Source organism: Miniopterus natalensis, chromosome 2 (genome assembly GCF_054644295.1).
Source record: "Miniopterus natalensis isolate mMinNat1 chromosome 2, mMinNat1.hap1, whole genome shotgun sequence".
Classification (NCBI taxonomy): domain Eukaryota; kingdom Metazoa; phylum Chordata; class Mammalia; order Chiroptera; family Miniopteridae; genus Miniopterus; species Miniopterus natalensis.
Window position 1 is genome coordinate 98,038,188 of NC_142082.1, and position 12,398 is coordinate 98,050,585.

General features: G+C 39.6%; 1 protein-coding gene across 1 annotated transcript in view; it reads right to left on the reverse strand.

Moving 5' to 3' along the window:
- Nucleotides 1-7,587, reverse strand: part of RXFP2 (relaxin family peptide receptor 2) — a 45,396-nt gene extending 37,809 nt beyond the window's left edge. Inside the window, 2 exon segments of the mRNA XM_087813747.1 lie at nt 64-79; nt 7,506-7,587. Coding sequence (XP_087669873.1) covers nt 64-79; nt 7,506-7,587 — 98 coding nt within the window.
- Between the last annotated feature and the right edge of the window lie 4,811 nt (nt 7,588-12,398).

Sequence of the window (12,398 nt, forward strand, 5' to 3'; positions counted from 1 at the left end):
ACACAAATCTTATGTAATAGCAAGAAATGTTAGTATGGCCGAACTCTTTTCATGTTGCCCCATTTAACTTTTACAAGAACTCTCTGAGCCGAGTTTGTCTGGTGTTATTCTTAATGCACGATTTCTATAAACAATATTCTTAATTAGAATATTTTAAACAATTGTGATCATACCTAACACTAGCCACACCAAGAATGGAATCAAGGCTTATTTTGAAGTCACTTCAGGAAGTCTATTGTAAACAATACCACAGCAATTGTCCTACTTTTGTAGAAAATCGAAGGCATATCCACTCCTAGAAACAGAAAGGCAAAACTGAGCTCACAGGATCAAATTGATGGATTTATTTCCTTATTAATCCTTTCCAAGAAGGATTTGAAGAGACTTAAAATAAAAAACACATATGCAAAGGACAGTGTAAGTGTAAGTGTAAGTTAGAGAGACATCCAGAACCTCATTTGAATGAGATAATAATAAGTGATGGCATCTCATTGAGTTCACTGTGTGCCAGGCAGTTGGCACAGCGGTTTATCTCAGTTGTTCCTGAGGTAGACCTATGTATGGGTGATATTATCCTTTCTGTTTGAGGGGTAAATACAGTCATCCATCTGGGAAGTCACACAGGGCAGGTTTGAGTAATCCCCCTGACTCCAGAGACCCATCTCAAGCACTGTTGTAGGAGGATATCAGTTGAATAAGGAACCTGCATTTCAAGAAGCATAAGTCCCTTGTGAGGATGAGTTAAAAACTGCCTTCTTGGGCAGGGAACATAGGAGAAGATGAATGAGAATTCAACAACTGCTGTGTTAAATGAGGGAACACAGAAAGGAAAGATAGCATTTACAAGTTACTGTAACCGGGGATAAGATGACCAAGAAGTTCCAGAAACTTAGATGTAAGAGATAGTCTTGCAATTTTGAAACAGTACTTTCCAGGAAATAAAGAGATGTGTTCTTTGTACATACTCTGTAGAGTGGTGGAAGTCATGTATTTTTTAAAAAGGGGTGCAACATGAAACTTCACAGAAATTGATTTAGAAGAGTGTAGAGTCAGGCATGGCTACAGTTCAGTATGACTAAGTGAAAGGAGAGAGGGATGTTGGCAAAGTGTCTCTAACCATGCCTCTGAAGGTTGGCATAGTGGCCAGGAATTTCCTTGGGTCGGTTCAACAATGTTTTTTAATGAGGCAGAAGAATAGAGAACAAACCTTTGTGGAGCTCCATCTACTTTGTGCTGGGTGCCTCCTAATTATTTCACTTAATAGCAGCTTAATGTGGTTGGTGTTATTATCTCCAGGTAAAGATGAAGAAATGGAAACCGAAAACGTGAAAGCACTTAGACTCTGGATCTTGGGAAAATGCCCTTGTGAGAGCCGAGCCCTTTAAGGACATGCTGCCATGTAGAGAGGTCTTCTCCCAGCAGGCTGACCATCAAGTTCTCCTAAAGTAGGTCAAGCCTGCTGGCCCTCATTGTTTAAGAAATAATGCCATTTGTCTTGGGGCAGGAGTTTGAGTTTCTGCACTAAAGCTATGTGTGTTTTACAAGTTCATGTTAAGCCTTTAGTGTTATCCTTAGAGGAGGAATGGAGTATTGGATTACTTTAGTCAAATTCTGGCAAACACATACAAGAGTCTGGCCCTCTCTTGGGAATGGCTGGATATAAGTGCACACTCTCTCCAGAAGCTGTGAGTCTTCCATGAGTGGGGAACATGATCCTCAGATGCTTTTCTGAAACCCTCTGGATTTTTGTTCTTACAAAAGCAAAATATGTTTTCTCCACTATTGTCGCAGTGATGGATGAATGATTTACTATCAGCAAGTAGGCCTAGGACCAGTCAGGTCTGCCTATTTTAGGAAAACTCTTTTTGCTCCTGGGGTTGGCTTGTGAAGTCTCTTTCCATGGGGACATGTATACTGAGTCATGGATTTTTAAATCTCTTCTTTCTTGTAATGATTTTTGTAGAGAACAGATTTATGAAAACTAGTAGTCCTATGTTTGGAACATGAGTGAGGGTCAATATATTTTAGTGTTAGCAGCTTTGACATTTTTTAAGATAGTAATTCACAGTTAGAAATAAATTTTTTATCATAGTTCAACATACAAACTACACGCACAAATTGTAAACAAAATTTCTTGAACTATTACTTCTTTTTACTATGTGGGTTGTACTCTGATCATTGCTATTCTATCTTATTCACTTGAAAAGGGACCAAAAGCTACTAAGTTGATCTCATGACCCATCCACCAATGGGATATTACCCAATATTTAGGATTTCACTCATATGTGAGATATAAAACAGACAGCTACAAACAAACAAACAAAACAAACTCGTAGACACAGACAACAATACGGTGGTTACCAAAAGGGAGGAGGGAGCAGGTAGAAGAAGATAGAGGGGGTCAAATATATGGTGATGGAAAGAGACTAGACTTTAGGAAGTGAACACACAATTCAATATACAGATAATATATTATAGAACCGTTCACTTGAAACATATATTCTTATTAGCCAATTTCAACCCCCCAAAATTTAATAAAATTAAAAAATTGAAATAAATAAAAATATTCATTAGCAATAAAGTGCTCTGGAGACCATCAGACCTGCCTGGATGAGCATTCTCTTAGCCACTCACTAGCTGTATGACTTTCGAGCAAGCTAGTTAACATCTTTAAACTTGAGTTTTCTTACATTTAAAATAAAGCTGATGATAATGCCTCCTAATGGGTGTGCTTCAGGAGTGAGACAAATTAATGCTTGTGAAGTACTGGATAGTGCCTGGCTCATGGTGATCCCTCAGTTAATGTGGCATATGGGCCAGTTCAACACAAGGTAAGAAAACAGGACTTTAAGAAGGAAGCTCTAGTGCCAAATGTAAGATTGCTGTACCTTAACATTGCATGATGCTTTATGTGACTTCTCTGAAAGAAAAAATAAGGACTATCATAAAGCTTCCCCTACTTCATCATACTATTCTATTTTAAAAACTATATGATATATGTGGTTTATATCTTAGGCAGTCTCAAATCTCTTTTGAAAGCTAATGGTGGAGTTGTAAATGATAAATAAGCAATGAAAATGTCTTCACAACCTATAAAATAGTAATAATATTTTCTGAATGATCTAAAAGAGGCGATTAAATATTTGATTAAAGACAATTTTGAAGTAGAAAGTTGAGACTGGGTAAGATATTTTGAAGGTCGTAGATTGTGTTCCTTTAAGGGGTTATCATGAAGATAACTTTCTGTCCTTTGAGGGCTGGACCCGACTAAATACCTACTTCACAGAGGCAGACTACCTTAGAGGGATACAAGCAATTAGCTGTCACAGACAGGAGGGATTGAAATTATTTCCTCCTCCCTAGAAAAGATTGGGATACATGTAGCTACAAACAGAAGTGGTTGATTGCATTTCTCCTAATTCCCCATCTTTCACCTGAGAACATCTTCCTAAAGGCATCTCATGGTATAAATTTTATGTGGTAGGAAAATAAAGAAATGTAATCTATTCCCTACTCCTGCTTTCTGTATCCTAAATCCCTATTGTTAAACTTAGTGCCTAGTACTTACTTCATGCTCAATAATGATGTTAATGAATGAATGAATTAATGGATCAGTTAGGAATAAAAGAGGAATCGAAATAAGCCAGGCAGAGAAAGACAAGTATCACATGATCTCACTCATATGTGGAATCTAAAAATCAAAATAAACTGATGAACAAAATAGATCCAGAGACATAGAAGCATGGAGCAGACTGAAGAATCTCAAAGGGAAGGCAGGGGTGGGGAAATGGGTGGGGAGAGATTAATCAAAGAATTTATGTACATATATGTATAACCTGTGGACACATACAATAGTGCAGTGAAGGCCTGGGGGGAGGGGGGGTATAAGGTGTCAGTGGGGGAAAAAAGAAGACATCTGTAATACTTTCAACAATAAAGATAAATTTTAAAAAAAGAAGAGGAATTGAAGAAAGAGCCCCTTTTGAGATGTAAACTTCCCAAAGTGGCAGGCTTACGCTCACATATTTACGCTGGTAACAAAGCACTCTTAGTCCTCTGTTACTCCATTGTTCCTTATGTTCTGTCATTATACAATTTAAAAAGTAATTAAGAATGCCTGCTGTAATTTAGCCTTACTGAAAATGAATCAGTCTTCTATAGAAAACATGTTCTGCTGATCATGCTTCCTGCCGCCTGTAGAAGTGGAAAGAGATGGTTTTATGGAAACTCGGGCATATAATAAGACTGGAGGAGCCTACATAGAAGCTAGGCAGGTAGCTTCTGCAGCAATTTCTGTGGGACTGCTGCCAAACACACGGCTGAGGGGAAGATGGAACATGTAAAAGAAAATTGCTCAGTGATGTTCTTCTTCTCTCTTCTGGTCAATATTCTGGACATGTCTGTGCAAAGGGATTTTGAAATGACTCGATAGCATTTTGAAGCCAACCAGACTACTGCCCAGGGACAATTTTACTGCCTACCAGCACCTTCCTTGTATTACTGGGAAACAACAGGTGAGAACTATCTTTTAGATCTGAGCTTGAGAATCTTTGATGCTGTGAAAGTCTCTCTTTGCTTTCTCTGATTCTCTGCCAGTGCTAGTGCTGTATGAAGCCGAAGAAAGCCTTCATCTCCTCAGCTTGGTGTTCTGGCTGAGGCTGCCTCCACACTCACTCCAGGGATGATGACACCCTGACTGCAGGGGAAGCACAGAGGACCTTGGCCAGTGAGGCCTCTTCCCAGAGTGAACCACTCCTAGCGGAGCTCAACACAATTCAGACACAAGTGGAGCCTCTGCCATTTACTCAGAAGAACCTACTGCAGCACCAGAAGAAATATTCGTTTAACATCCAGAAAATGTTAACTGAGTGCCTCCTCTGTTCTATGTCAACAAGGCAGACCACGTTCATTCCCACCCAGAGCGCAGGGGCTGGGATCTCTGAGAGGGCAGCGCCACTCAGGACCACTCTGACATGATACCAAGGTGAATCCAGCTCGTTTGCTGAGTCTACCTGCCAGAAGCTCTTCTACTTCTGGGAAGATTCTTAGCTTCACTAAAAGCCCACCTTTGCAGGGTAGATGATTTATTGCCTGTTTGAAGGAAACTAGTAAAGTGTTCCTTAAAAGTTTTCATGTTAAGGTGAGTGGAGAGAAATTGGCCTCTCAGTTGTTTTTTAAACTTAGAAATCATGTGCTCTTCTGCTTTCCTGTTTGGTCCTCCCAGACCTGACAGGATTGTGTGACCTTATCAGTCCAGATTCGGCTCCATGCACACCTTTCCTCCACCTCCTCATTTCAGATTCCTGCTTTGACTGAATTTCTCTTAGCCTCATTTCCTGTCATGGTCTTCTGAAACAAAGTGACCACCTCAGGCTGGTTAAGGTCCCTCAGGGGCCCACTCACGGATTTACTGCAGAAACCATCTCTCCATCTCCCTTTTCAGGTGACTGCCTGATGTTTGAGTGGACAGATTTGGGGAATAATGTCCAATTTTGTGGAACAGAGTATAGGCTCAATACATGTTGATTTAAATTGGGGTAGGGGGAGAGAATTTCAAATTGTCAACATCACCCTCACAGGGGATGGATTTCAGCTCCATGTCCCCCTTGGCTGGATGCTGTTACCAAGGTCACAAACTAAATGTCCTGGTCCTTGATGGGTTCTAAGGTATATATAAAGGCAGAGAAAGTCTTCTCTTCCCAAAAGATCTCTTCTATGACCAGTTAACTGCTTAAGTTCACCTTTAGAGATGCATTCTTTTAGGTTAAAATCTTGTTTGTTTGTTTTTTGTGGGGTTTGGTGTGTAGTTAAGTACCTATCTTGTTCTGCATCAGTCTGAGAGACTGTCTTCTTCCTAAAACCTGCCCAAGCAAAGTGGGCTCAGAGAATGAACACTCTCGCAGGTGAAGGAAGAAGAACTTGGAAAGGTGATCGTGAAAGAGGCAGATAAAGCCTGATGGCACCTTGGCAAGGGAAATGTAGAGAGGAGAAAGGCGGTACCTTTTTCACTTTGCCTCTCTCTCCTAATTCCTCTCTGACTCATTAACTGCTCTGTCTCAAGGGACTTTCACTGGCTATTCTTCCTTTTGACTGTAGTTCTTCCAAATTCTAGTCCCAACGACTTCCAAATTGACCTGCATGCATGTGACTGGGAAGAATGCACTTCTCACAAGTGTGGGCACCACTCACAGAGACTACTGATGCTGAGCTGTGCAGGAGCCACACAGTCCCAGGCTGAGGCCCCAGACCCTTCTTTCACAATGCACAAAGGATGAAGGTCACCTTTCCTGCCTGCAGCGAAGCCTTCCGTCTGCATTCTACAGAATTCCATTTAACCTCACCTTCTCAGAATCCCTCTCCATTAATCATTTCTCTTATCTCTTAGATTTTCAAAATCCCCGTCCCTCCACTGTTTTTTCCATTAACATTAATCTTATTCAATCAGCTCCCACTTTCAAAACAAACAAACCAAGCAAGCAAGCAACCAGTTAACCCAGATCCTATATCCACACTAGAGCTGAAACACACTTCTCCCTTCAAAATTAAATTTATCAGAAAAACTCATACAAGGCAATGTCTCCACTTCTTCATCACCCTTTCTTTCTTCAATTCGCCGCATTCAGTTCTGGCCTTGCTGCTTCACTAAAATTCTTTAACCGGAGTCACTAATACCCTCTTTGTTACTAAATGCAATAGGCATTTTATAGTCTCTATTTTACTTAGTTCTTTGCAGCATTTGAATCAGCCAGTCGCCAGGTCAAAACCTCTTTGTTCCTTGGCTTTGTGGCATCTCACTGCCCTGGTTTACTTCTTCCTTCTCCATATTTTCAAAGGTTCCCTTCCTGCTCATCTCCTTAATGCACTGGCTTCCTTTTCTTTGCCTTTACCCTCAATGTCACCCACATACATTAGGCCAAAGGTTCCTTAGACCAATCAAGTCAATTAAAGAATTTAGAGGGACCTGCAAAAAGTTACTAATATTTTAGGTTGTCAAATAATAACATTAAAAATCTTAAACTACTATGTATAATGATAATGATTTATTAGAAAAAATAGTATTTGTTGAAAATTAGAGAGAGCATATCCATAGAAGAAAAGACAATCCTTTGAAAAGAATACAGTTAACTTTATGAAAAACTCACTCATTTATGTTCATCGGTTGGTGAAACTTTTATTCTTGACAGCCATGGCCTGGGACACAGGGCTTGGAACTGTGTGTGAGAATTGGACCTGGTGATGTTACCAGAATTCCTTATGGATGTTAGTCCTCTGTTCTGTAACTCACAGGTAATTTCTCCCATTTCGTCACTTGTCTTTAACTTTGCTTATGACAGGGGCTTTCAGACCCTGACTTTAAAATAACTATGCAAACTAAAAATAGAAGGTAATTTACTTGATTTAATTAATGATATCTGTAAAACCCCAAAGCATATAATGATGGTGAATTTTTAAGCCTTTCCCTTTGAGATTAGGAACAGGACAGCAATGCCTGTTGGACATTTTACTTAGAAAACTTAGCAAACACAGTAAGGCAAGGCAAGTCAATCAATGGTATAAATATTGGAAGATAAGAAATAAAACTGTCATCATGAATGATATGATTGTGACATAAAAATTCAAAATAATAAGTTATTAGTACTAGTGAGTTTAGACAAGTTTCTGTAAAATCAATTTAAAACACACCTTTTCTATAGTATGAACAGTGTCATATATTTAGGAGTAAATCTAATACAAATCTGTAATACACTTATGCAAAGTATATAAAATTATCTTCGACATTAAAGACAAATAAATGGAGACTTAATATTTTAAAGATGGTAATTCTTCCCCCCAAATGATCTATCACTTGAAATCAATCACAAGTAAAAATGCAAATAAAAAAGAGTGTTCATGTGTGTGTGTAGAAATGGATAAATTGTTTCTAAAAAGGGATGTTGTAGAAGGATAGTCAGTCCTGAAGAAGAGAAAAATGTGAAAAAACTTGTATATCAAGACATTACTAAGGAACAATAATTCAGACAGTATGATATTGGTGCAAAGATAAGAAAAAATAGACCAATAGAACAGAATAAAAAGTTCAGAAAAAGACAGACACACATACAAACATCTGATTTATGACCAAGTGGCAGTGGTGAGGGATTGTTGATTTTAGGTGGATTATGGATCTAAATATGACAGATAAAACAAGAGAGTTTCTGAAAGATAATATAGGAGAAAATCTTTATGACTTTGGGATAGAGACTTTCAGGAGAATACAAAAAAAAAAAAAAAAGAGCAACCCATAAAAATAAAAATCATTAATCTTAACGGAAAAGAGTTAAATTAAACTATATTAAAATTAAGAACCTCTGTCTAAAAAAAGAAAAAGTTACCATTAAGAAAGTGTAAAGTCACCTGGCTGGTGTTTGAGCCTTGACCCATGAACCAGAAGGTCACAGTTCGATTCCTAGTCAGGGCACAGGCCCAGGACTAGATCCCCAGTAGGGGGTATGCAGGAGGCAGTCGATCATTGGTTCTCTCTCATTCTTGATGTTTCTATCTCTCTCTTCCTTTCCCTTCCTCTCTCTGAAATCAATAAAAACATATTAAAAAAAAAAGAAAATGTAAAGGCAAGTTTCCGAATAGAAGACATTTGCAGATAAGTCAGTAATTAAGATATATATTCTACAAGTTAATAAGGAAAAGATGAACAGTATACAGAAAAATGGGCAAGAAACTTGAATAGAAACTAAACAAAAGAAGATATTGAAATGAGCAAATAATACCTGAAAAGTATTACATTTAATTAGTAATCAGGGAAATGCTAATTAAAACTATAGTGAACTATCACTGCAAATTGCAAGTATGGCTATAATTTAAAACCAACCAATCCTGCACTTTGTGGTGAGGATGTGAAGTTATGGTGGGAGTGTTCACTGGAACAACTGCTTTGGGAAATGGTTGGTCATTATCTCCCAAACATGAAGCTTGCAAGCCTGCTGAGTCAGCAGTTTCCTTCTAGGATATGCACATAGAAATGTCTGCACATGCAATCCAAGTGACTCAGACAAGAATATGCACAGATGAATTATTCATAACAGTCCTGAACTGTAAACAATACAAATGTCCTTGAAAAATCAAGTGGGTAGAAACTGTGGTATCTTCATCAGTGGCATACTATATAGTACTGAAAATGAACAAAGTCATTCAGATCAAGCATAGTCAATGGGCAGTTTTCCCTTGCCATTTATATTGATTGTTGTCTTCAGAACATTTCTGGCAGCCCTGACATCTATGGAATAAGATGTTGAGACTTAGCTTGTGTTGGTCTCTCTACATGAAATGCAATTTCCCTCCTTTTCCACTCCATCCTTTTTTGTTATTCGTCTCAGGAATCATTTCTGTGAACACTTTCTTGATCCCCTCCAAGACCAATTTTTTTTTCTTCCCAAAGCATCTTATACAAACCTCTTCTGTAGTGTTTGTGGCATTTTATTATAATTATAGATATTTTTCTTTTTCCTATAATTATTGTGCCCCACCTATGGAAGGAAACTTATTAATTTTGATTCTCCCAATGCCTGGAAAAGTTCTCAATTTTTAACACATGCCATATGCCTCAAAATTGTTATCTGAGCTTACTTAACATTTTCAGAGATAGCAATGTTGTTTCCATAACTGGGCTACATATACCTAAATCCCTGTATGTGGAAGTGGGGAAGACATGGGTACTTCAGTGACAGTCCATGTCAGAAGTGAAGGCCCAACGTGGGTATGCATGTTGAATATGATGTCAGTGTGGGTTAGGTGCATATAGAAGCTCTATATTCACTTCCCTTTCTCCTTTATCTTATATCAATGCTTCAATTTCTTATGTTGACATTTTTTGCTTGAAGTTATCTACCATGGGAGAGGAGAGGTGGTTAGACCTCTCCTAAAATCCAGGTGGACTCCATGTAAGTTGGGGCAAGGTGGCCCACATTGTTTTATCATACGGTATGCTCTATGTCCATAGGTAATTTCCTCATGTGTTAATCTTTGCAAAACTCTTGCAATTCACACAAACAATGCATAAAAAGCATAGCATTCACAAAATCCTGTGCTTTTAGAGAGGGCAACTTATATCTCTCAGTAGATTATTTTAGCTTTAGTTATTGCAGTAAGAGTGACATTTTTAAGTGGGAAACAGAGTACAATCATAGAAGCTTTTGGTCAAGATGACCACTAAGGTAAACGCAGCATTCACATCTTACCACAACTGTATCAAAAATACAAATAAACTTCAGAAAAACCATAATTCAGAACCACCTGATATCTAGCTGAACAAAAATCTTACAACTGAGGATATAAAGAATAAGCTCACTGATACTGGTAAGAGACGTGGAGATGCAGAACAGGCTGGTCTCACACCCATGTGTGGTGGATAAAATTCAGGAGGGATATCTCAGTTGTGGAGGTCCCCCCTGAGGAGTGAGGGATCCCAGCCACACACATCAAGCTCCCCAGTCCAGGGTTCCAGTGCCAGGAAGGCAAGTCTCCATAATTTCTTGCTATAAAAACCAGTGAAGATTGTGGCTGAGTGAGATGGATGGTAGCTGGAGTCCCAGGCAGTTCCTCTTAAAGGGCCTGCACATGGACTTACTTCGACTCACTCCTTCTGAGCTCTAGAGCTGGGACAGTAGCTCAAAAGGTACCAGGGACATACAGGGAGGAACTGAAGTGTCTGGCATCAGGTCAAGAGCTGGAGGGACAGGTTTCTGACAGACAAAAGTGGTGGCAGAGGCCATTGTTCCTTTTCTGAGCCCCCCCCCCCCACACACACAAAGCCAACAGGCAAACATCATATCTGAGTCTTCACCAACCTGGCTATCACTACTCACCCCACCTTGGTGATTCCCCGAGACCCTGCACGACCAACATTTGGACCCATCTAAGTCATTTCCTGTGGATTTTCCATACAAATGGCCTCCCTTGCCTCATGTTTCAGACTTTTCTAAAATCTCTCAAACAAGCAGCATTTGGACTCATTGTACCCTGTACCTCTGGCTAAGTAGCCCCAGGCCAGGCACTAGTGGCAGGTAGCCTTTGTTCAAAGTTTGGCTTCTCCTGGGCACCTTTGAGCCCAGCACAAGTAACAGCCACCTGTAGATTACTTTGTAGCTCATGCCAAGTGGCTCTGGACAGAATGCAGGCAGTGGCTGACCTTGGCCTGCACCTCCTGGGAGACCCCACAGCCAGTGCACCAGTGCATAGCTTCAGACCATGTCAAACTGTTACCTCCACAAGTGACACACTCAAGGGGAAGATTCAGTGGGCACCAGCCCCCCTGAAGTAAGTCCTGCTCCATGGGGTGGGCCCCTGCACAGCTGATCCTGCATGGTAGTCACAGCCAATTCTTGCAGTGGATCAGCCTGCGGGTAAATCCCTCCCACTGTCATGCCAACAGCAATCAAAGCTCAACTACAACAGGAGGGTATACACAGCCAATATGGGCACGAGTATCTGGAATGCCCAGCTGAGGTGAATAAGGAGGCTTGCCACTGGATCCTAAAGGACATCTACTATATTCGGCCACTCTACCAAGTTCAGGAGGTGAAGAAGTCTACCTAATCCATAGAAACAAACTCAGGGAAGCTGCCAAAATGAGGAGACAAAGAAACATGGCCCAAATGAAAGAACAGAACAAAACTCTAGAAAAAGAACTAAACAAAATGAAGACAAGCAATCTACCAGATATAGAGTTCAAAACACTGGTTATAAGGATGCTCAATGAATTTAGGGGAAGAGTAGGTGAACTTAGAGAGAACTTCAACAGCATAAAAAGGGACATGGAAATCATAAAAAAGAACCAGTCAGAAATGAAGGATTCACTAACTGAAATGAAGAATAATTTACAGGGAATCAACAGTAGAGTAGATGATGCTGAGAATCAAAACAGCAATTTGGAATATAAAGAAGCAAAAAACACCCAATCAGAACAACAAAAAGAAAAAAATTATCAAGAAAAACAAAAAAGAATAGTGTAAGGAGCCTCTGGGACAACTTCAAGCCAACAAACAACATTCACATGGGGGTGCCAGAAGGAGAAGAGAGAGAGCAAAATATTGAAAACCTATCTGAAAAAATAACAATGGAAAACTTCCCTAACCTGGCGAAGGAAATAGACATACAAGTTCAGGAAGTATAAAGTTCCAAACAAGATGAACCCAAAGAGGCTGACACCAGGACACATCATAATTAAAATGCAAAAGATTAAAGACAAAGAGAGAATCTAAAAAGCAGCAAGAGAAAAGCAGTTAGTTAGCTACAAGGGAGCTCCCATAAGACTGTCAGATGACTTATCAACAGAAACATTTCAGGCCAGAAAGGGATGGTAAGAAATACTCAAAGTGATGAAAAGCAGGGACCTACAACCAAGA